Source organism: Cryptomeria japonica, chromosome 3 (assembly GCF_030272615.1).
Source record: "Cryptomeria japonica chromosome 3, Sugi_1.0, whole genome shotgun sequence".
Lineage (NCBI taxonomy): Eukaryota > Viridiplantae > Streptophyta > Pinopsida > Cupressales > Cupressaceae > Cryptomeria > Cryptomeria japonica.
In genome coordinates this window covers 693350730-693376842 of record NC_081407.1, presented here as the reverse complement: position 1 = coordinate 693376842, position 26113 = coordinate 693350730, and the positions used below count along the sequence as shown (strand labels likewise).

Genomic DNA, 26113 nt, shown 5'->3' with positions numbered 1-26113 from the left:
TAATATTTACATTATGTTACAATATTGACCATTAATAATAAATAAATAAGATATTATTCTAATATTAATTGCAGAGAGATAGACAAAGTAAAGGGAAGTAAGATTTTGTACCACGATTTTTTAATATAGTTTCTATCAATAATTTTCAGAGCATTGATTTCAAACATCTAGCATAATCAATTCACAAGAACTTAGTTTTTTCTGCAAGTTTCTCCCAATATGTAAGGGCTTGTTTCTTCTACCTCATTCCTAAGGTCCATAAAAAGCCTCTGAGTGGGGTACCCACCTACCATTATTGTGGTTTTATGCTAAAGCTCATCTTCAGATGGTTTCATCACAATGTGTTCCCCATCTTGCTTCATCAAATAAATCACTTCATGGATTATCTGACTTTGATCAACAATGTTCTTGATCTAAGCTTTCCTCTAGATGTCTGCCTCTATACCCTTGATGTGATAACTCTATAACCTAATTATTCTATATCTCGAAATTTCTACTACTACTAGATTGACTAAGATTTTTTGTTAAGATGTTTTCCCTCCTACAAAATGTGGCTTCAATGTTCATTCAAATTCTTCTATAAAAGGCACAGTACAGTCATGGGCAGTAATTCTTCTATCTTCTACACCTATTTATTTTTTGTGTTTTTTGGAGGGTCAACTTGCTTCATCTCTTGGTTTAACCTATCTCTTGTATTTCGAATGATTTATAGATATTGTAGGAATACAAACAGGCACTCTGTCTGTTCTGCAAGAATAAATTTATTAATGCCTCCACATCTTGCTTAGGATACATCAAATTACTTGTCTCTAAAACATATATTAACATTCTAGATGTTCTCCTCTTTCGAGAAACTAACTCTGCTACAAAAGGATTCCTACTAACTATGTACTTTGAAAAACAATTTAATATTTATCAGATCCCTTTTCCTTGCATCATCACAAGCATCAACAAGTGTCTCTTATTGTGAGAAAGTTTAGAACATAACTTGCTCAAGAAAGTGACAAACAAGGTTTGCAGTGGTTGAAGCACACTTCCTTCCACCAACAGCTTGCTAGAGGTTACCCTACAAATTAATTGATTCATCATTAATTATTTGCTAAGATGAACTTCAATCGGTGTCCTGCTTGTTAGAATATAAGGCTTACCTTTGTACCAAAGTCATCATAGCGACTAATGTGCTTTTTCAGTACTATTATTTTTAGCATTTAGAATCTAGGAAAAGTGCCACATTTATGTTTGTGGTTTACATCTCCTATACTCTATATAAGAAGATTAACAATTATTGTACTCCATAATCCAATATGTAATAGAATAATGGTCTATAACATTTTTGCAATATAGTATTTGAGCCAAACCAAGCTAGGGTCCCCAAGCACTTACAACATGGCTCAATAGGGGGTGTTGGAAAATAAAACACACTTGAACCAAAGATGGTCCAATCACCTCGTGAGTTGGTAGCTCAATGGTAGAGTACCCCAACAGCAAATAAAAGGTCATAGATTTGTGTCCCAACTGGTCTATGAGAAAATTTTGGCACCGGTGTGTTGTGAGCTTTTCACACATTGCCCCATTGCAAACATGACCCCCTCTTTCCTACTTTTTGTGTCTTGTTCCTTTAGGGTTTTGGCAACGAGACGGAAATTTTGAGCTTTTAATGACTGAGTCTCAATTTTGATATGATCATGCCTAAGAGCTATTAGGGTTGCAGGTTTTGAGATGACGAATCAATAGGATCAAGTGTTTAAAAATGTCAAAATGATAGTGTGATCCTAATTTTGCCTAAGTCAAGAAGTTGTAATGAGTTTTGATTTTGAGCGTAAATGTGTCTAAGTGTGGTAAGTCGGTGATATTTTGTGTGCCTAAATGTTAAGGGTCTTTTAGAAGTTGTCTTTTCACTTCTAGGAGGTCAACTAAGTCAAATTTGCATTTTATCCCAATGAATTCCAATTTTCCCGCTCAAAATCCAGTTAAATTGAGTTCAATTCCGATGGAAAATGATTAAATTTGAAGTATCCAAATGCTTTTGAGTGTGGAAATCATCAAATTCCTGATGAAAATCTATTAGATTATAGTCTAAGGGTCAAAAATCCTAATAAGGGGTGTTTTTTCCCCAAAATTCCGATGACCCTTGATTTTCCCCCACTCAAAATCTTGATGAGGTGTGAATTTCCCCAAAATTTCCGACGAACCCTTTTTTTTCCCATCCAAGTTCCTGACGAAGGGTGACATTCCCCAAGAGGCCTTAAATTTCGACTAAGAGTTGGAAATAATCCTGATGAAGATCGTTTATCCCCAAGAATGCAAATGAATTTCATGCGGATGAAATTGACATTCCAGATGGAGATCGACTCTCCCCAAGTCAGCTTATAAGCAAAATGAAGAAATTTTAAATGCGGATTTTCATCCAAATAGGGGTCGATTTTCCCCAAGTGGCAATTGTGATGATTTTTCATCGAGATTTTTATCCAGGCATGGGGCGTTTTTCCCCAACTAACCCAAATTTGATAAAAGTGAGTTAAATTTAATGCAAGTGGGATTAAATTTAATTGTTTTTGGGTCGACAATGATTATTTAATAATCAAAAACAATTATTTAATGATTTGCAACAATTATTAATGATCAAATATTTTTTCCTAAGGCAAATTGATTTTCCTCGGCAGGCTATAAAGGCAAAGTTTTATCCCACATTGCTTGTGTGGTGAAGTAACAAGGTGAAAACAAGTTTAAAAGAGCCTACCCAGCATTAAAATAATATTATAAGTGCTGATTGTGACTGATTGAAGACACCATTGGAGGCAAATTGGAGGTTTTTCCAGCTAGGCGATTTTGTTTAAGTGTCCATTGGACACCATTAGTGATCTGGAATTGCAGATTGAAGGGCGATTTTGCCCAGTTACACCCAGGCACTGCCATTAAAGGGGAGCTTCAGCAAGTTTGGTGGCTGATTAGGCCATTTTCAACAATTTTTGAGGTTGGTGCCATGACTTAGGGCTGCGATTTTGTTGTTGGGCATATTTTGCCACATCTTGGGCAATTTCATTGACATTGCAGGGTACCATTAATGTTGGAGGGTTGTGAATACACTCAGACCTGAGTTTTTCACCATTGCTGGAGCTTACTTGGACACCATTGTTGGCTGGAGACTTAGTTTTCAGACTTTATTTTCACTTCCCAGCCAACTCACACTTAGGCGATTTTGTCTAAGAACCATTTTCGAGGCATTTTCAGAGTTCGCCATTGTTGTTGCAGGTCTGAAGCTTCATTTTCAGACTTGGATCTTCATTTCCAGCCCTCCATACTTGGGCGCATAGATGAACTACTCACCAAGGCCTGAAAAAAAAAACTCGGGAAAAACTCGACAACTTAAAAACACCCTTAAATTTAATTAAAAATGCATTTTTTTTGCAAAATTTAATGAGAAGATGCATCCAGTGAGTCAATAAATGAGAACACACAAAAAACAAGCTTATTCTAGATATATTTAAATGCAAAGTGTCTACAAAATCCTCATGAGGAATGCTGATGGCTGGAAGCCTGGAAGCAAAATAGTAAATAGTTTTTCTAAAACCAAAAGTAAATACATCATTACAATTACAACTTCCTCTTCCCAGCTCTAGCAAAAACTAGGGGAGAGGTAGAACTAGAGGGTCTAGTCCTAGAATTTTGCAGTGAGCGTGACTATGCCTCCTCGCTCGGTATGGCTAGCTCGTCCTCCATCCTGGATGAAGCTATGTCTCCACCTGCTTCTGGCACTAGCAATGATTCCTCATCCTCATCCTCTTCCTGCTCAATGTCATCCAACATGAAACCAAATCCACCCCCCTCCTCCTCAATGTCATCCCAAGTAAAACCAAATCCACCCCCTTCCTCCTCCATAGCCTGCCTCTCCAAATCAGTGATGTCATCCTCAGAAAACAATGGAGGCTGCTCCTGTGATGTCCAATCACTGCAAGGATCTATATTATCCAAGTCAATTTGACCACCTTCTACTTCCTCTACCTTCCTTCTACGCAATTGAAGATTATATTGCATGAAGACAAGGTCATTGAGGCGTTTCTATGCTAACTTGCTCCTCTTCTTCGTGTGGATTGCTTCAAACAAGCTCCAATTGTGCTCACAATTGGATGAACTACAAGGCTGACATAAGATTTTGAGGACAAATTTTTTGAGATGTGGGGTATTTCCACCCCAACTTTGCACCAAGCATCTGCAAATTAAAATTAGGTTGAGAGTAGCACCCCTCGCCGAGGTCTAAGGGTGAGAAAGAGAGGGGCAGAGAGATAGGTCTAGATCTTGGGGGAGAAAGGAGAGAGTGAGATGGAGTGTGGTAGAGAGGGGGATAGAGGAAGAGTGATAGGGAGATAGATAGGTCTAAAATTCGGGGCAGATAAAGTGAGTGAGATAGAGAAAGCGAGAGAATGTTGATAGGAGCATACTAATTACTGAAATTTGACTAAGTCTGAAAAATTAAAAGATCTTCTAAAACCTAGAATTTGCATTATAACTCCTAGAGATCTGAAACCACTCTCAAACATCCTACCACTAGAGATCTGAAACCACTCTCAAACATCCTACCATTATATACATAAAATATAACTTAAACTATAAGATAATTTTTTGACGTGTTTGGGCCTCTTTTTTTAGTGTACCCGAGTTTTTGCGAAAAACTCGACGAGTTTTTTGCAAAAAAACGGGCAAGTTTCTCGGCAAGTAAAAGTCAAAAAAACTCTCACAAAGTAGAAAAACTCGGCAAGTTTTTCCCGAGTACTTTGCAAGTTTTCCAACTTATACTTGAATGTTATATTTCATGTATATATTCTCATGAAGAGAATGAAACTAACCTGAAAAAACAAAAATAGATAATTTTTTGATGTGGTTGGGCCTCTTTTTTTAGTGTACCCGAGTTTTTTATAGAAACTCGCCGAGTTCGGGCGAGTTTTTCAGCGAGTAAAAGTCAGAAAAACTCGCCGAGTACTTTGCGAGTTTTCCAACTATGCTTAGGCGATCTTGTTAGGAAGTCATTTTTAGAGTGATTTAGGACCATTTTCTGAGTGTCATCGCTGGTATAAGTCTGAAACTCCATTGCCAGACTTGTCTTCAGACTTATTTATTTTTACCAACCATTTATTCTTGCCCAGATTTTGGCCATTTTAACATTGGGAAGGTAAAACTCATCAAGTATGAACATTCTAGATGGCTGCAACCTCGTCAAATGACTGATTTATGAGTGTTGCAGGTTGTCCTCAGACTTTGGGCAGCCATTGTTGAGCTTGGAGAGGTGTCTTCGGACTTTGAAAACTGCAAATCAGAACTTTGTTCACCTTTGCCAAGTGAAATTTGATCTTTGGTATACCCTTTTGGCCCTAATTTTGATAGTTTTCTGAGTATACTGAGTTGTCTTCAGACTTAGTTTCTTAAATCAAACCTTACACAGGTCTGAGAACAAAGGTTTTACAAGGGTTTTGTAACCTATTTCTATCAAATTTCTATTCTATTTCCAGAATTCATGATGAATATGGTTATATTATAGTCCCTAAATTGGTCAAAATCTTTAAAAATCAGAACTTATATAATTCTGGAAATTAGTTACATAGATAATTTTCTATGATATTTGACTTCTAGTTTCGTACAGCCACCATGTCTAAAACCGGGAATGGAGCTAGGAAAGAACAATTGAAGATCGTGCAAAAGGGATTCTATCCGGAATCTCAATTGTCATCCCGATGGAAGAAGATCACAGACACAAACATGGAATTCCTTGATATGGAGCAGATGCGGCAAAGAATGTTTGGAATTAAGAACCAGCTTCCTTCTCCTACCAATGCAAATATCATGAAGAGTGGCATATACCACGTCGTCGGGTTTCCGCAATCAATACAATGCAGTGAACTAGTCGTGGAGTGTGCAAAGAATTATGACCCAAGAACACATACGATTAAATAACCTAAAGGGACTATGCTTGCATACCTTGTTGAGGACGCGATTGCAGAGATGTTTGGGATTCCTAGGTCTACAGATATGCAGGAAAGAACTCAGGATGAATATGATGCCAAATTTAAGAAAAGGGTGGATGCATGTATGGTGATAGTGAATAAGGAGTGGATGATTGAGCCAAGGCCTCACCATTCCACGGTGCCCAAGACACTCATGTGCACAAATTTTAAGGATGAGTAGAGTGATCTACTATTCCTGCTCAATTGAGTGATGGGAATGACTCGGGATGTCTTATTTGAGGGCTAGATGTTCTATTTTGTCCAGGATATAATGAAAGGAATTGTGGTCAATTGGGCCAAGATCATCAATGACAATAATTTTACCAGAGAAAATTAAGGAGTTGCATGCTACAGCAAAGTCTACGCCACCAAATGAAGAGGAAGAACAGTCGGGATCTCCGACTGTCCAACTGGAGGTTAGTTTGGAGGATAATGTTCATGATTTAATCAAGGACAAAGAGGATGATGATGATGTTATCTCAGCATTGAGGGGACTTGATCGAGAGATGCGTCTTGATGATGGTATGGAAATGTCCACCATTCCTGATTGGTTGCTACAGAGCATAAAGAAAAGAAGATGGTAGAGGCACAATCCATGTCTACTTAGCCAAGAGTAATAAGGTGAAAGAACGAAAGAAGGCGAAGATATTTTCAAATATAGCCAAAGATGATACAGGGATGTGACTTGCACATGCTATCCTGATGGGTGATGTGACTAGAGATGTGGCTACTCCCATGGATTCCCAAATCACTTCGGTTGCCCTTGGACGGACTACAAAAAAACAGGAGTTGCCTCTCATTTGTAAGAGAGAGATTTTAGAGAATTGTCACCTACATGCTGCAGATTTTAATACAATATCATTGAAGTTTAGTGATTTTGTTTGAATGTTGTATGCATTTGTGGTTCTCATTGCCTCCAAGTTAGATTAGAATTTACATTTAGAATTTGTTTCCAAGCATTTTAGATTGAATGAAAGAGTTGTTGAATGCATTTGTGTGGAATCGATCTAATCCATACCACTAGCTTCTTGCTCATTCTAAATCAGCCTTGTGTGGTCAACTGGAATTTTATATGAACTTAACTTCAATTGTTGCATGTCCATTGTTATACATTGCTTTGATGGTATCAATGTTTGATGGTGATAATTTGAACATCCATGAAATTTCCCTTAGATGATTGCACTAAGCTTGTGTCAAATTGTTCTCTTGATGGTGAGACCTTGCCTACTAGGATTCCATTGAATTTGTTCATTGCCTCTTGCATTCTAGGTTAGAATAGAACTTCTAAACCCTATTCCTTTTGTTTGTTTGTTTTAGAAATCCATGTTAGATTAGATCAAAAGAACTTAATTGCAAAATCTTAAAGTTATCAACATAACCTATTCCAATTTCAAATCCATGAAAAGATCCCCAAGATTGAACAATTGTGTAAGACCCCAAGTGAAAACAGCATATCACATCAAGCCATTGAGTTACCCACATGTCAAGAACTAACAGTAGAAACCTTGGAATCGTCCTCGTTGATCAGATATTTAGCATCTGAGGTGATTTTGCTCAAGAGAGTGTAATATACTTTGGTATTTTATTGTGTTCGTATGTGCATAAAACACACATCATCACAGCGTTGGAAAAGAACCACATTTGAACCAAAGATGGACCAATCACCAAGTGGCTTGATAGCTTAATAGCAGACCACACTAACAACAAATGGGAGGTCCTAGACTTGAGTCCTAGGTAGGTGATGAGAAATGTTCAACTTGGCATCAAAGCTCAATATCACATGAAAAATCAAGTCGCAAGGTCATCAAAAGAAGTCACGAACTCACGGGTCTGATAAGCGTTCACATGTGGGCAATTTTTTCATAAAAAATTGAGGGTTATTTCCCATTTGAATTGCAGCCATTTTTCATCTATTGAAAGTAACACCATTATTTAATCAAAATCACAACAATTGTTTAAGTTTAAAATCATAGGTTGTCAATCAAAGATTGTCCATCAAATAATCAAAAACAAAATCAATCAACCAAGGACGAGTTTGTTGTTTTCTCAATCAATGGAATTCTTCAACTAAATCATTACATTTTTAATCTAAAAATTACAGGCAATAAGAAAAATTAAAACCATTTTTTTTTGCTCAATCACAAGAAAATGACAGATTTTTAGGGTCGCGTGATTAGCACAAAGTCGAACAAACTCCTAGTTATAGAATTTGTGTAAGTTTTTTGGGGAATTTCAGTATGCTTTTTAGTCAAGAAAGGTCACAATTTCCATGAAATTGGAGGCATTGTTTTAATACAACTAGGGCATCAACAATTTGCATAAAGGTTTTATTTTCTTTCCAGAAAAATTCAAAAGGGTTTCTAAAATTTTTTGGAAAATTATTCTGGGATAAATTAAAGAGTTGCAAGGGTTTTGAAATTTCTAGGAATTTTCTAAGAATGGAAATCCCATTGCCAAAATATCATGACCTCAACTTTCACACCTAGAAGTAAAAATCCATATGGAACAAAATAGCAAATGAATTGGCAACACAAAGATGATCTTGCCAAAGCCATTATTGATCTTGCTCTCTCCAATTCTAAGTTACATCATACAGAACTAGCAAAATCATCTAAGGTAATTTGGGATAATTTGAATGAAATCATTGCAGCAAAAGCAATTAGTACAAAATTTTCTCTAAGGCTTCAATTTTTTAGATTCAAAATGACTCTCAGATTCATTATGCCTAGCCACATAAGGAATATAAGATCTCTCCTTCAACAGCTAGCAGAAGTCGATGCTATAGTGGATGATGAGGATGGGAAAGCCATTTGGTTAAAAAACTTGCCTCCTAAACCAATCAATGTGATCTTTACTCTTATTCAAAAACTGCAATCAATGGGGATACATCCTCGGCCTCAGCCCTTGTCTCTGCCCCCAATGATCTTTCAAGTATGGAGAGAAGACAAAGGATGTTACCTGGCCATCCCAAAAAATTGGCAGATGCTTTAAACATTTTGGAAACATCTCTCAAAGAAAGGAAATAGAACAAAGGCATCCAAGTCTTTAACTCATATGATTACCTAATCTTCCTCGCATATTTATGGTCTTGTTGTGTGAGGAAGTCCTTTATAAAGGAGCCATTGTTTCCTCGCATTCTTCTTGGAGCACCTTTGCAACCACCGACTGTTACAGTTTTTCCATGGTTTGAGGATTTCTTACTTCTTTGTTGTCTATCTCATGTGCAATTGAAACTCATAGGCAAGAATTTGGGTTCTATAACTCTGCAATTAACAAATTTTGTAAGAAAATGCCTACATTATCCTTAAGCTCATCTAAAGCTTTTTCCTGGAGCTGAAACATTGCCCTTGGTTCTTTATTTTCTTCTTGCAAATGGTCATTATTTAATTAATGGCTGCTCAAGACTCTTACTCAAATCCTTAGTCAAGGTAGGTCCATACAATCACAAATCCTATAATCCTTTCTCAAAGAATTTCACATATATTCTTGCATACACATAATCTCTTCTGTGTTTATAAATTTCTACAAGCCACAAGGAACTTCCTGCTTTGGTACCAATGATCTATACTTCCCCTACAAAACATGCATGTGTAAATTAAAGATATTTCCTTCTCACCCATGCTGCAAATGCTTCAATTCATAAAAATGGCAAAAGATTTAGAATGAAGGTGCTGAAACTGTGCATGGAATTTATAAATTTTTTACATTAACAATACTACATAATGAGAAGGAAATAACACACATAACAAAAGGATTTTACCCTAAAACCTAAGGTCGGAAGAACCAACCAAAGTGTTAATTTCACATCTTCCTCTTCTTCCCTGGATCAATAAAGTCAATACAAACAGCTCTTAAAAAGAGTATAAGCTCACACTCTCTGTTGCCTCCATCTTTAAGCAGAGCAACGGTTTCAAACTGCTACCTGACAGTTACAAAACTGCCCCTTTATAAAGATTCAGATGCAGCAACTGCAGGATTTTAATAGGATTTTCTCAAAGTTGCATGGACACGGATACGGTATCGGATTCGGATACGGATACGGCTATTTTTTAAGACCCCCAATATGGATACGGCTGGACACGTCATTCATAAAAAACACATACAAATATATTTAACACAATTTTCTAAGTTATTCGAGGGGATTTTCATTACTACAAAAGCAATATAGACACGTAATTGCTACATAAATAATGATAAGTAGATTTAACATTTTACAATATGCAAAAATAGAAGAGTTGCATTGGAAGATAACCCCAAAAAATGGGACACTAAAATAGAAAAACATTTCATTTGTCTTTCTCATTTGGTGTAGGTTTTGTTAATACCATTTTTTTTTTAAATGCGTTAATGAAGTTTTTTAAAATTAAATTTAGGAAGATTTACATCAATTTTGTTCAAAAATCAAATCACATTAGTATTTAGCATGGTTGGAAATCAAGTATTTTTGGGCATGCGTGGGTACAATATTCGACGTGTATCTGGGCTGTATCGGATACGTATCCGTTTCAGAAACGGGAACGGATTCAGGGAAACGCGTTTCCGGGGAGGGCCAAAGGAGTTTCCGGGATTTTCTATTTGAAAATAGATCAATCTCTAACAATTTGTCTTTTTATTATTGACAACTTTAAACTCTCTCCACAACATTAACTACTCCAAACCATGCCCTATGGAATTCAAGTACCTGCATCCCTTATAAGACCGTTTGTTCTATAAAATATTTTGAAGAATAACAGGCTGTCCAGATTCAACTTCTATTTCCAGGATGGATGACATGATATGTAAAATGTCTGGTTGATTTGTTGTGCACTCTGAATCTAAAAAGGGAAGAGAAACCATTATGGAAATCTGTTGGACTATGACATGCATCCAGCAGTCTATTCTTAAATGCTCTACTTATTTAATGAAATAAGTATCTATCAATCCATGTGAGATTCTAAAAATTTTACATGTAATGTAAAGCCAATACATATTATATGAGTTTTTCTTCTCTCTAAAATAAAATAATAGTTTTGTAAATAATTGTAAATTAGACAAAACTTGCAATAGATAATGTTTTTTTAATAAGTGTCATAAATCATTTCCCAATTGTAATTTTCACATCATCTGATATTTCTATGGCCAAAATCAAAAAATCCAAAGTTTTATTAAACTACAATTTTAGGGAAACAAATACATACGTACCTTTGACAAAATCTGTTTAAGAACATGAGAGACGATGACTTCAACTGGTTGTAAATCAGCCACAGCAGCTCCAGGTTCACCATGCTGCAAATGTAGACGACATGTCTTAGCTCATTAGCTCAGAAAGTGAGTGCCAATACTTGAAAGTTGAAACACAGGTGCATCCTGCAGAAAGTAAAGTGGCATCAGCATGAAAGAAACCACCCACAACTGTTATAGGGGGGCTCATGCTAATACCAATCTAAGGTATTTTGTAATTTATCAAAAATATATTTGAACATATGCTAATATAATTGTTGCAACTTAGATAAAATATTTATAACTACACTAACAATAGAAACTACTTTGATATAGAAAGAACAAAAAGTATGTGACTTACTATTCCAAGGCCAAGCTCCATTTTCCCAGGACCTAATCTATCTGATGTGACCTGACCTGGTATGGTACACACTGACAAAGCCACACCCATCGTTCCAACCATTTGAGCTGCACGAATTGCCTCTGCAGCAACATCAGCAAGAGGAAGACCAGCTTCTGCTGCTGCTCCTGCAACCTGCAAAGTGTAACCGGTTACAGAACTTTGCCTTGCATCAAAAAAATTACTTTATAAGTCAATCACAAATATTAAGAATGTAAACGCTTCTGATTTGGTTAATGAAATGCCCAAAAATTGTAAAATTTTAAAATTAATGAATACAAGAAAATTTTCAACAAATGACACTATCAAAACAAATTGATTAAAATTGATATTTTCTAATCAACATTTGGTATATTCTTACATAGAATATTCTAACCAGCTATATCACCAAAATATAGACAATGGCCTCATTTTGTTAAGGCCTTCTACAAACCACACATACTAGCTAAAGCTGAAACATGAAAACATCCTTTCATTTTAATAATTTACTGTATATATTGTTTAGTAAAAGCCACAAATTCCCCTGCACCAAAAATCAATAAAATATTTCAACTCATGTTTTGCCTATGCAACAGCATTAGCACATCATAAAGCCATCTCAATCAACAAAACAATATCTTCCTTCAGCAATGTACCACCAGTCACAAATAAAGATGAGATATTTTACCTAAGGATGATAATGTGCACATGTGAAATCAGCCATTGTCCATATAACTACGAACATTACATTCCAAGCATAGTTTCAACTCAAATTCCTCACTAAGAAAGAATCATTGGACCATCCAACTAAGCTGTTACTTGACCACCAAACCCTTGGCTTCTTAGAGACAAAATAATACTATACAACCCTTCCCTCTTCACGAATCTCAAATCACACTCCTCTTTCATACTATGCAGACTTCTATCCACCACAAGATATCAAACCAAGGATAACAATTTATAGGTGAAAAATTATCTATCAACTCCATAGCTAATCAAAAATCAAGCGAGTGGGGAGCATCATCAACCATTTCGATACCCTTCTGAGATTCTCAAATCTCATCATTCCTATCATATCCAAATTACACCCCACAGGGTGTCTATCATCACCTCTGATGTTAAATAAGTATCTATATGTAATAATCACTATATTGCATGCAGCATAATAAACTCTATAAACAGGAATTAAAATTTAAAACCTTGCAAATTTGACTGGATTTACAAAACAAGATTCAGAGACTACTTTTTAGGAGGATAAAGCATTTACCAGCTATACATTGCTCCCATCTCCTGTGGTGTGCACATTGACAAGTATATATAATCTGTCCACAGTATTGACAGCACCAGACAGTCCACAAATTGTTAATGTCTTCAATACTAAAGGAGTACTATTCCAGGTAAATGGTAAACCGTACATAGTCCAATGATTTGAAAATTATTAATAACAGTATGAACACGGACTAAAATAATCCACATAATTTCATTAATAAGGGATTGCATGCATTCCAATTAAAAAGAATCTGGTAAAAAATCACTAACTCCTTCCATCTTGTAAACCATCAACAACATTGTGGGCTGGAAATCAAAGGGCAATGTTGATCAACTAATATAAATATTGGTACTCGCTCTTCAGGTAACCGCCAAGCAAGACACCGATTTGGTGAATGAAATCCCTGTCAAAGAAACCTATGCCATGATTGCTTTTCCATTTACCTCATATATTGTCCAATAACATGTATTGTGTACCTATCCCACCTCCCCGCTCATTCTAACCTGCATCTCCTTTATAGAATTCAAACCTCTTCACAATTAGGCCCTCTCAGAATATACTGTTGGAGAATGAAATAATATGTATTGTGTACCTATCCAACCTCCCTGCTCATTATAACCTGCATCTACTTTATAGAATTCAAACCTCTTCACAATTAGGCCCTCTCACAGTATACTGTTGGATAATGAAATTTGATGAATATAAAGAATATATGAAGTTACAACTTATAAATCTGATTCCGATACATTTTTCACGATATGGGCTACATTTCAAAGAAGAGGCAAATTTGGTGGGGAAAATTAGATAGGTTGAGGATAAGTAGTGCTAGCATTTCATCTGCCTACTATAGCAAAATAAAATCACCTTCCTTACTTCCAATTAGAAAATTAAACTGCTTCAAATTAAACTGCTTCAACTAAAAAAAAAACTAAATTCAAGCTAATTTTCTTGTTTTAGTGCTCTAAAGGGAAAGAGCATAAAGAACATTGCATAGCGGCCATGTATAGAAAGTTAGAAACTGAATAACAGAAAACACCCACGGACATTATTTAACTGTGAAGCAACCCATAATAGGTGAAAACCTCAATAAAGATGAAGTTGTACTTCCTTTCCCATCACCTAAACTGGAGATTGCAACAGAAGGCTCGTGCCAAGGAGCATAACACAGTCATTGTGACATGAAAATATGCTTGCACTTACTGGACTCTCTAATTATGCTGACAATCACATTTACCCATAATGTTTCACAATTGTCAAACAGCTCTCAATGCCACCCCCAAGGCTCATTAATGTGTTTTGATGCAAAGGGTAAATGATGGCAAACAGCACTTGGGAAGTCAGAACAAAACAATCAGACTACTTGATTGTTTTAAATTCCTCTTGCATGATTACAGTTCTTCCTTTATCATATTTGATTGGGATGCACATAAGCCCACTTGAACAATTGTATAACTGGGTTATGATGAGTTTCACATTAGCCAAACATGTTACAATCTGCTAAGGAGACCTAGCACAATGCAAGATCTTATGTACACTCTTGCGGCCTTGCCTTCGTCCGTTTCAAGGCCCCTTGGTTGCATAGCAATGAATTCAGCAAAGATTCATCCCCTCAACTTCTACCAAAGAGAAGATAAGGAGTTTAGCACAGACCAACCTAGCCAAGCCGATGTTGTTTCCAACTCTAGAAGTATCAAGGGGAAACTCAGACATTCAACAAAGCCTTTGTCTTGATGCAACCCAAATTTTGTCCCCCATAATCCTTTTTGGTCTACTTGCTTTGGACTTCCGCTCAATGATATAGAAACTTGTTTTAAATGTGACCATGACAAATGGTATGTCATGCATTGCTGAAACTTACTGATTGACAAATAGTATGTTATTTTTTAGGTGCATCTTCACATCCAGTTTCCAACATTTGATCTCCATGTTGTCCATTATGCACCAATGTCCACAGTGATTAAGGAACAGATATAAACTCTCTCACCTTTCCCGTTAGGATTGGACACACATTAATGTTTAGATGATGGACCTTGGGGTTGTAAATATTTATCGTGCTGAAAGCAGTGGGCATGAGCACATGCTTCATCATCAATATTCAGCTTACCAATTGAAATTTTCCCTTCCTAAACAAATTAATTCGTCCCCCGTGATACTCCACAAGAAAATAACAAAAAACAAACAGATTCCTAGAAACACTAACAAACAATAACAAATCAACCAAACAAACTATATGAGTAGATAACGATGGAATATGCCAACATTCCCCCCTTATCACATCATTATTTTAAAGTACTAATGAGTGAATCCTGAAAACTATCAAACATCACACATCCAAGAGGCTTGGTGAATATGTAAGCACATTGCTCTTGAGTAGAGCAAAATTGGAGATGAGTATTGTTTTGCTGAACATGTTCTCGTATGAAGTGGTAGTCAACTTCAATTTTCTTGACTTGCTCATCAAACACTAGATTACAAACAAGCTTAGAACACTCTGATTATTGTGATAGAGGATTGTGGGTTGATTTTGAGATACTCCCAATCATTCCAGTATGTCGTGTAGCCAAATTGATTTACAAATTGTTGCAGTTGCAACATGATATTCTGCTCATGTTGAAGAACCAGCAATTCTGTCCTGCTTCTTAATTCCCAAAGAAATGGAACTTAAATCTAATAAGAAAACAAATCCAAATGTGGGTAACTTATCATCAACAAATCTTGCATAACATGCATCTATACACCTGTTGTGACCTTTTTCACAAATCTTGCATAACAAATTTGAACGAATTTGGACAACTTTCTAATTTGCTTTTTTTTTTCTTTTTTCCTATTTTTTAGGAAGTTTTGTTTTTGACAATTTTAGCCCGATCCCCAGTATGGCTAAAGTTTTCATTATTTTTTAGGGATGTCTTCTTTTTGCTTTTTCGAAGTGGGGACCTAGGGTTTGAACTAGAACCAACAACCTGCATCGATCGTGATCAAAGATTTCCAAGTTTTGACCCAAAAAGCTAAGTTCCTACATTTTAGGTGTCATGACGCTTCAGATAGGTAACCTAAGTTTGGATTTCAAATATCATTCTAATCTGGCAAAAATTGGTGAAATTATCAAATTTTGGAGTTTTTCAAGTTTTTTTCTCTGTCTGGCTAATCAATGTGTGATGGTGAATGTTATGACAGGAAGATCAAAAGTCCGCCTTGGTATGTGGTGCCTAAGTTGGAAAAAGTCCGCCATGATGGAGACTCTCCAAAGTCCGCCCTCAAGGTGCACAAATCATTCTCATGGCCATCAAAAGTCCGCCCATGATGAGAGGTGATGCCTATGTCAAAGAAGTCCGCCCTTCAACACTCGAAAGTCCGCCCTAAAGGGAAACTCACCAAAGTCTACCTTGGTGATGGTCTTGAGCTTCCAAAACTCCACCTTCTTGGTCTCTCCAAAGTCCGCCTTGAAGCACAAGCTAAAAGTCCGCCTTGATGAAGTCTCTCCAAAAGTCTGCCCTCCAAGTTGAACTCCAAAGTCCGCCTTCCAAAGTGCACATGTAGGAGAAAGTCTGCCCAAGCAAAGTGGTGTTTGACCTTCCCAAAACTCCGCCCAAGGTGAAGTGAAAGGTGCACAAGCCATTCAAAGTCCGCCATGAATAGAGAGTTAAAGTGTGAAGAAGTGAGAAAGTCCGCCCTTGGGTGAGACAAGGTGCAAATGCAATGGTGCAAAAGGTTAACAAACTCTGCCCTCCTTGGTACCTAGGAAGCAAAAAGTCCGCCCAAGTTGAACTCCAAAGTCCGCCCTCCAAAGGATTATGCAGCTGCAAACTCCGCCCGATGGATAATGAAGAAAGTTGTGAACTCTAGAAAGTCCGCCCTCCAAGGTCTCCAAAACCTCCAAAAGTCTGCCCAAGGTCATGAGCTTCAAGAAGTCAGCCCAAGGTACAAAGGCAATGGTCATGTTCCTCAAAAACTCCGCCCTATGTTTGAAAGACTTGTTCCATGAGTTTCAAAAACTCAGCCCTATGTTTGAAAGAGTTGTTCCATAACTTCATAAAGTCCGCCCTTGGAAGTATTAATGAAGATGATTGTGTGGTGCAACAAACTCTCTAAAATCCGCCCTAAAAGATGAACAAGTGTGGTGTCATGAATTGGTTGAAGTCCGCCCCAGTGATGAAAGATCAAACAAACTCCAAAGTATGCCTTGAAAATGATCAGATCATGGTAAGATCAGGTGTTAAGCTATGCCTTGAAAATGATCAGATCATGGTAAGATCAGGTGTTAAGCTGAAGAGGAGTTCAAGTTCAAGATGAAATGATCAGATTTTGGTTAAGTATGAATGAATATGAAGTATGGTACCTTGTCTTGTTCCACCAATCTTCCAAAGCCCGCCCTAAGGTGAGATAAGAAGCAAGTAAAAAGTGCATAAGTCTCACAAAGTCCGCCTAAGGAGATGGTTAGTGTTGTGTGAACATGAGAAAGTCTGCCCTCCTACAAAGACCAAGTGCATAAGGCAAGGAAAGTCCGCCCCATGATGGAGAACAAGACTCACAAAGTCTGCCATGTGCAAGAAGGAGAGAAGCCATTCAAGTCCGCCCTTGGTCAAGGAATATGGTGCATAAGAGGAACAAAGTCCGCCTTGAAGGTGATAGCAATGGGTCATGAAGAGATGAACAAAGTCCGCCTAACCTGCATAAAGTTCCTAAACATCATAAAGTCCGCCTTCATGGAGCTCAAGATCAGTAAAGTCTGCCATGAGTAAGGTACATGCAATTAGTAAAGTCCGCCTTGGAGGTATTGAGAAAATAATCAAGTGAAGTTTACCTCGAGGATGAGGAGATATGGCTAAGTGTATGAAGTGGTGCCAAGAATCAAATCAAGTCTACTCAAGAAGTAAAACATATGGTGCATAACATCAAGAAAGTCCGCCTAACCTGCAGGTCTATAGTGCTTAACTTCAGCAAAGTCCGCCCTGCTGCAGATGAAAGGTTCCAAAGGTTTTGGATGATGGCTGAACGCGATCACATCAATTCATATTTGTGAGGAGTTATCCAAAGCTTTTTACCCTCCTCCCACGCAACATAAATTGACAGCTGAAGGCGGGATCGTCACAAAAAACACAAATGGAGTTCAGGCCAAATTCAGAATTGAAGACAAGTCCACAAGCAAAGTTCGTCTGAGCATAAAGATGGCCAAAATTTGGCTAAGCATGGGAAGAGCTATTATGGCGAAGGCCTAGAGGAATTCTTCTCCGAATCTCAAGGCATCAAGAAAGAAAAGTCCTCAGACTTGATAAAAAGAATTTTAGACTTCTTACGAAGTTTCATCCTATGGGAGCGGTCAGGACAACTTCTTGAAGGATTTCATCTCCTAAAGAGTCAAAGACAAGCTCCCAATCAGAATCAGATGGTGACAAGGAACAAATTTCCATACTTAGACAATTTCTTGACACAAATTGGATAATTCAAAGAAGACATCCAACACACTGAGGTGGCGCCTCATCATCTTCTAACCAATCAGATTGTTCTAAGTCAGCATGTCTAGGTTCAATGAACCTAACTTATCCAGAAGCTTCTAGAAGGGAACACTTCACAATGCAACAACCTTCTATCTTCATTGTTGGTTCATATTTAGCAAGAAGGACAAGTGTCCCCAACTGTAATTTTCCCATTGGTCGAGGGGTAGTTAGTTTTGGGAAACCCTAAAGGGGTTTGTAGCTTTCAATTTGGGCCCTTGATCACTGTTTGATCTCGGTCATTCATTATTTTATGAGAAACTATATAAGGCTGCCTCCTCTCATTTGGAGAGTGTGAGGTTTTTGATATATTGTTGCGTGAAGGTCATTTTTCAAATAATACATTGCATGTGCGCTTTCTCTTAAGGCTTTGTAATCTTTGTTATTTGAGTGATTAGCATGGTTTCAATTTCCTCAACACATTAATTAGAAGTTAATTTAGATTTGCTTTCAAAGTTGTTAGAGTTGAATGAAGGATTTGATAAGTATTAATTAACGGTGTATCTTTGCTCATACTTTTGGTGAATGGATGATTTCCATTTCACTGTGCAAAGTTAGTCTAAACCTATCCCCTGTGTATGCCAAAACTTCAATCATAAGCACAACCCATTGAAGATTGCACCCGCTTTGTGTAGTTGTCCTTAGTGTGGCGAAGCAAAGTGTGGTTTCCCGAGAACACCCAATTAATACCGTCTCCAGAATTTGTAGGTTTAGATCAACTTTCTTAACCCTATCTCCTTTTTCCCCTTTTTTGAAGGTCTAAATCCCAGAAAATCCAAAAAAGAGAGCCTGAAATTGATAAATTTAATTAAATCCAGAAGCTTGAAAGACATTCATAAACGTAAGTCCCCCTTGAGATTTTCAGCATACATTACCCAGGTAGGTATCCAACTAAAGTCGCTTGTTCACACATATAGACCTTGAAATCAGCAGTGATTTTTCAGGAGAGGATAGAATGCCTTTGGGTATCTTATTCTAATGTTTGGTAGGTGATAAAGCGTAAACCAACAATACCCTGACAAAAAGAATTGGTCATTCTTTTTATATTCCAAACCATAATTCATTGTACAATGGATATACCTTAGTACCCATTTTGCTGATTTCCAATGATATTTCTTTGGTTCTTCAATGAATCATGAAAGATAATTGGCAGCAAAACTCATATCTAGTCTAGTATAAGTCGGGTAAAACCAACCTACAATCATCTGTCAATAGAGAATTGCATTTACCCGAGGAGATGGATCAGAAACAAATAGTTAAAATCCTAATTCCATGGGTTTGGAATCCATCATTCTAAACTTCTCAAGCAATGTCTTGGCAATTTTTCATTTAGATACAAAGAAATGGTGATTAGTTTGCCACACCTCTAAGTCAAGACAGTAGTGTAAGAGCTTGAGATATATTATATCAAATGCCTTCTTGACATCATTCTTTGTTGTCTTAACCATTGTTTTTGAGTTGCCTATGATAACTAGGCCATCAACATATACATTGATAATCACAATCTCCCCCTCTCATTCCTTGAGGTAGAGATTTAGATCATATGGATGCATACTAGTTTCATGTTGTAGCAAATGTTCATCAATTCTGATATACCAGTCTATATGAGCCTATTTCAGACCACGGAGAGATTTAACAAGTTTGGATACCTTTTCTTCTTTACAAGCTGTAATATATCCCTCTGATTGGGTCAGATGGACCAACTCATTAAGTTCTCCATTGAAAAAGGCCTCTTTACATCAATTTGATACAACTTCCATCTAAACAATGTAGATTAAAAAAAAATCACTATGATGGTTTAGATATTTGTCATAGGAGTAAATGTTTCTTCATAATCAATCCCTTCTTTTTGGGCATAACCCATTGCCACAAGTATTGCCTTATACTTATCTGCAATGCCATCTGCCTTATACTTAATCTTAAAGATCCATTTACATCCAATCCCTTTCTTACCTAGTGGAAGATCAACAAGCTCCTAAGTCTTGTTTTCTATTAGGGATTGATATTTGCATCCATAGCCTCCTTCCAAGGCTTTCACTCTAGTGCTTATTGAACATTAGATGGTTCATAGTATCAACTACTAAACTCATTAATGTTATGGACTCCATCGATGAGTTTTGGTACAGAAATGTATAGACATCATCTAGCTTTGCATCAGAAATGGTACTAGTATATCATGTGGGCATAGGTCATCTAAAATTTGCCAATGTTGAATCAAATTGATTATAAATATTCTCATTACTTTTCTTATCCAAGTTGAATATAGGAGCACTCTCTGGAGTAGATGATGGTGTGGAATGTGAGCTTATCTCACTCTTCTCAACCGAAATGACATCTTTGCTAATGTATATCTTCTTTGTGGTAGGATTCATAAGGCAATAGACCTTTAACTCATTACTATAAGCAAGAAGAACGCATTTCATGGATTTCTCATCAAGCTTCTTTCACTTTTACTTAGGAATGCGCATGCATGTAGGCCAACCAAATATGAAAAGATGAGACATAGATGGGTTTACCTCTATCCAAGCTTCTTTTGGTGTGATGACATGAAGCGCTTCAGTTGGTGTATGATTCAGAAGATAAATCGTTGTATGCATAACTTAAACCCAATATGCATGTCAAAATGAGAATACATGCTACGTACCATTACCATGATGATGTGGTTACACCATTCAACAAATCCATTTTGGTGAGTTGTGTAAGCTGCAATTAGTTGACAACAAAATCCATTTTCCTTCAAGTAGGTGCAGAATTCTATACTAGCATATTCCACCCCTCGATCAGAATGGAGGACACAAATAAGATGATTCATTTCTTTCTCCACAAAAATTAATAACTCTTGGAAGTAGGAAAAAGCTCCATCTTTGGTCTACAAGCAATACACCCACATTTTTCTTGTGTGACTAGGTGCCATGGGCCTACACAAATCAATACACACTAGCTGCAAAGGTTTGATTGTGCGACGCTCACTAGGACAGAAGGGTACTGCATCTTGTTTTCTAAAAAGACAACTAGAACAAATAGCACTCGACTTCTGAAGTGAGGGAAGTCCTTTTACCATGCCTTTCTTGGTAAGAGTGAGCAAATAACTAGTGCTCAAATGATCAAAACAACAATGTCATATCATAGAAAGATCATTATTCTTAGTCACCAAGAATTGATTATTGTCAATTGTATCACGCCTAAACATTTTACCAAGTTCAAAAGCACTTGCATCAATCTTTGAATTTTTAGACTTATCACGAGTAAGGCATACCTTTTTATCATCACTTTTCATAAATCCAATCCTCAAGTTGTAGTCAAGAAATTGATTAACAGATAGAAGATTTTTGGCAAGCACTGCAACATAAAAAATTTCAATGAACCTACAACAAAGTATGCTAAACTACAAGGAGACTTAACCAATACCTTGGATGTCATAGGCTGTGTCACTTCCAAAAGAAATTTTACCATGATAGGGTTTGAATGTCAGAAACCACTCCTTTTGTCCAAACATGTGCTTTGTAGCACCTAAGTCCACATACAAAATAAAGTTTAATTGCAAACTATCTTTAGAAGTGTGAGCTGAAAACACATACTCCTCTTCTTTGGAGTCATCTTCTTCATCAACATTACCATGTTATTGTTGTTTTTACTTCTGCTCCCATTGTGTAATGCCACTTTGAAATGGCTTCTTTTGATGCAATTTGTTGTTGGATGATCCTTTGGCCCAGGCATTGTACCAAAAAAAATTCACATCATGTCCAGTCCTTTCACAAATTTGGACATCGGGATGAATTACACAATTTGGAGGTCCAGCAAATAGTTTCTTAGGTTTCTTGCCTTTATAATTTGTGGCCATTGCATGATCATCCTCACCATGTTCCTAGCATAGAAACTTATTTGTGAAGTAGATTCATTAGCTTCTCAAAACTAGGAGTTTGTTACGTGACATTCAATGTTGTCATAAACAATTGGCAATTTGAAAGTAGTGCTCAAAAAACCATAGGCACCTAGACAGCATCCTCAATTGTTTCATCCAATGCTTGAGTTGAAGCTCTCAGCACAGCAATCCTTTGAAAAAAGATTCCAATTGTTCTCCATTCTTCATCTTTAGACTATATAGCTAACTCTTCAAATTCAAGATCCGATTCTAATTATGTGCCTCATCCACTGATTTAATCTAGACTCACACATCTTTGGTTGCAAACAAATCTCAGATAAACGGTTGAACTTCATCAAATACACTAAAAATGGTGATCAATTTAGCCTTATGTCAACTTGATCAAATTTTCTCTACTCGTTGGACTCGTTCTCATTCAGCTTGATGGTGCCACCAACCACATGTCGAACTTCTTTAAACTCAAGTTGAGTTATGAGTTCGATTTTCCATGCAGAATAGTTAATCCCGCATAGCAATTCGGAAACTGGAAGAAGAAATTTAAAACTATTGGCCATTGTATCAACAAGAAATAGATTTTATTTTGTCCTATTTCTCATCACTCGGATCAGCATTTTGCCATATAGGAGAGGATAATTTACGAATAAAATAACACCTTAATATAACTGAGTTGACAATAAAAAATAATGCAACACCTATGTACACTATGGTTTGTCAACAATGGCAATAATAATTATGTTGCCATCACAATTAGACTCAACATGTATCCTTGTGAGATAGATTATCCCAATCATAGACCTACAAATCTCTTTTCTTGTGGACTAAACATAGCAAACCTTAATTGAATAAAATTGTAGCATTAATTCAAATATCTAAGCAATTAACTGACTTCTCTCTAGCGAAGGTTGCTACCGAGTTTATAATGACTAATCAATAATTGTAAATAGAAATGAAATTCAGTAATCAAATCTGTTGGAGTTATTGATATAACACCATAAATCCCAACTATCACATGCAAGCAAAATACCCATCAAAAATGGCAATCAAGCAAGATGGATTTGCTCAACCTGAGATTTGTATTGATGCAAAAATGGCAATAGATGATTACAACGAAAGATGAATCCATATAGAAAGGATAATATAGCAAGGAGGGTCGAAGATTCCACACTCAATTTTCTGTCTTGTGACAAAATACAATGACACTTGCTACTTTCTATTACAACAACAAATATTTATAAATATAAACTAGTCATGAATTTGAAACTTACAAATTCCATAAGAAACTAGCAAATAACAAATAGGTACCTAAAAACACTAACAAACAAATACAAATCAACCAAACAAACTATATGGGTTGATATGATGGAATATGCCAACGACTAAAAATATTATGGTTTACAAAAGAAATGTTTTGTTTTTTCAATTGATAAAGTTTGAAATATGCCTCAAGGTGACAATGCTATCATTGAACTTATGCCAATCCTTTGGATTAAAAGGTAGAGACATGACAACAAGCACCTCTATCTTGTCAAGCTAACATATGGAAAAAGCAATGCTTGAACCATTAGTTTCTCATATTCCAAAGTTCTCTTCATGCATTTCCTCACAAAAGTTCTCTTCACGTATGTCTTCAATCACTTGATGGACATCCTCTTCATCATGATATTTGTTCTACCTTGCACACATGCCTCATCCGAAACAGGGACGCCACCCAAGAAGGATCTCACAAAAACATTATTTCAAGATATCTAAGATATGCTACAAAGGAAAGAAAAATGTTGGGCATGTGCTGCTTGAAGGTGATTTGATGTAATCTAGGTGCTTAGCTACTTGAGGTTAAAGTTGCATTTTTTTTGTCCTTTTTCCTCATAGGATTATGGGCCGGAAAGTATGTTTTATCTATGGGGATCTATGCCATTTCTATTTTTACAGGCTGGCGTAACAAACTGCATTTAAAAAAGTAATAACCACCCTAGGTTTTGTGGTGAATCTTCGCCCTTGATTAAATTAAATTTGGGCCCTCCATTTGAAAAGAGAAAACCCCCTCAAAGGTAGTAAGGTACTTGGGCATTGTGTTTGCCTTATCCCCTTCCCTAAAAAGTATGTGGGAATGGATCTTCCAAAATATTGAAAAAAGAAACATATCGAATGGCAAACTCGCCTGCTTTTACTAGCTGGAAGTCTTCAGGTTGTTCAAAAAGTCTTATCCTCTCATGCTATTTATCATTCTTCGGCTTGGTTGTTTGCTAATGCTCAGTTTGCTAAATTTCAAAGAATTTTCAGAGATTTGCTATGGTCATATGGTAGAGCAATAAGAAAAGGCATTGTGTAAAGTGGGAATCGTGTTGTCTCCCAAAACAAATGGGCAGCCTTGGTCTTAAGGATATTAGGATCCAAGGCATTGTAATTGCTGCTAAATAGATATTCAAGGCTCTTGATGGAGATGAGCCATGGAAAGTTCTAGTTAGAAATAATGTCTCTCTAGACTAAAGAAAGGTAAGCAGTGGGGTCCCCTCCATCTCCAAGGCATTTTGTTCGGCCATTTTGAGGTTATGGTTTTGGCTCGCCTATATTTGCTACTCTATGGAAGACTTGGACTAAAGTCAAGCGTTTGGTTAGAAATGGAAATTCTATTTCTACTTCTCCAGGCTACTATGTTCAAAACAGATCTCTATGGTGGAATGTGGTGCTTATTGAGAAACTGTTAGGTTTGTCTCAGGTCTGTTTTGCAAAAATTTAGAATTTCTTAGGGGTGCAGTACTTGCAACATATTCTGGTCAATAATAATAAGAGGACTTGAGAGCAGATGATGGCTGACTTTGGTATAACGCAAACCCATATAAAAATTCATGGAGGAAATCAACAAGAATTGTAACTACATAGGAAATTCATGGAGGAAAAGATCCCTAAACCAGTTGAAGATGAAGGCACCAATAGGATGAAGACAGCAGAGCAATTCGCATGTCCAGAAGTGGATCACAACCTGATTGTGCCTCCGCTTGGTACCTATGACTGTGACAGAGCTGAATGTAGTAACAGTGTGATTGGAGCTTGGGATTAATTTCTGTTAGTCTTTTTGGTTCTATAGTAACAAATGTATTTGATGTAACTACGAACTCTTCGTCTTACTTTATTTCGGCTGATGATACTTGTTCATACTACTTGGAGTTGCTGCTCCTCATAATGTACTCTCTACTTTGATTAACTATCTTTTAATTAGAAAAAAAAAAAGTGAACTCTATAAAAGGCCTTGCCCTCCCACATTGTAAATAGAAACTGGAAATTGTTCCCAAATTACTGCCAGAATTAATACAGAAATTCATTGATGTTGGCAAATATGTGTTAAGTTTGAATGTTAACATGGTTTCTTGCTTCTCAAAATCATTTTAAGTTCAGTAGCATGAAGATTTGTTGAGATTGATACTTGATGAAATTCCATTCAGGTTCATACCATTTGGTGCTTGCTGATTGTAAGTTTCAATGTATGGTTAGTTTGAACTCTTTATTTATGAACTGAAGTTCAATCAATTGTTGTTCATTAATTTGCATTATTGGATGGAATTAATGAATGACTTGGAGTCAAAAAATCTAAAACATTCCTCTAAAGATTGCATCTATTTCGCTGTAGTTGTATTTTAATCTGGTGAAACAAAATCTGATTAACATTTTGGGACTTATCTACTAGTATCAACAAGTTTTCATTTACGTTTTAGTTTAGCTTTCTAAGCCCAATTCTTTTGAAATTTGTTTAAAATGAATTTAGGTAAGTTAAAAAGTATCAATTCTTATTGTGAAATCTGATGATATTGAAGTTTTAAATCCTAGGATTTTCTGAGAAATCTTGCAGGAAGAGAACTCCAGCTTGTTAGTATAAGGACCCTTGTGATACCAGCAAAA

The 26113-nt window shown here is 36.6% G+C and overlaps 1 protein-coding gene across 2 annotated transcripts in view; it reads right to left on the bottom strand.

The window, feature by feature from the left end:
• The window catches only part of LOC131078347 (putative 3,4-dihydroxy-2-butanone kinase), a 118477-nt gene that overhangs the window by 58138 nt on the left and 34226 nt on the right, over positions 1–26113 (bottom strand). For both annotated transcript variants that reach the window (XM_058016016.2, XM_058016017.2), the window contains 2 exons: positions 11557–11730; positions 11178–11261 (listed from right to left, as the gene is read on the bottom strand). In XM_058016016.2, coding sequence (XP_057871999.2) covers positions 11178–11261; positions 11557–11730 — 258 coding nt within the window. The remainder of the gene's footprint in view (positions 1–11177; positions 11262–11556; positions 11731–26113) is intronic.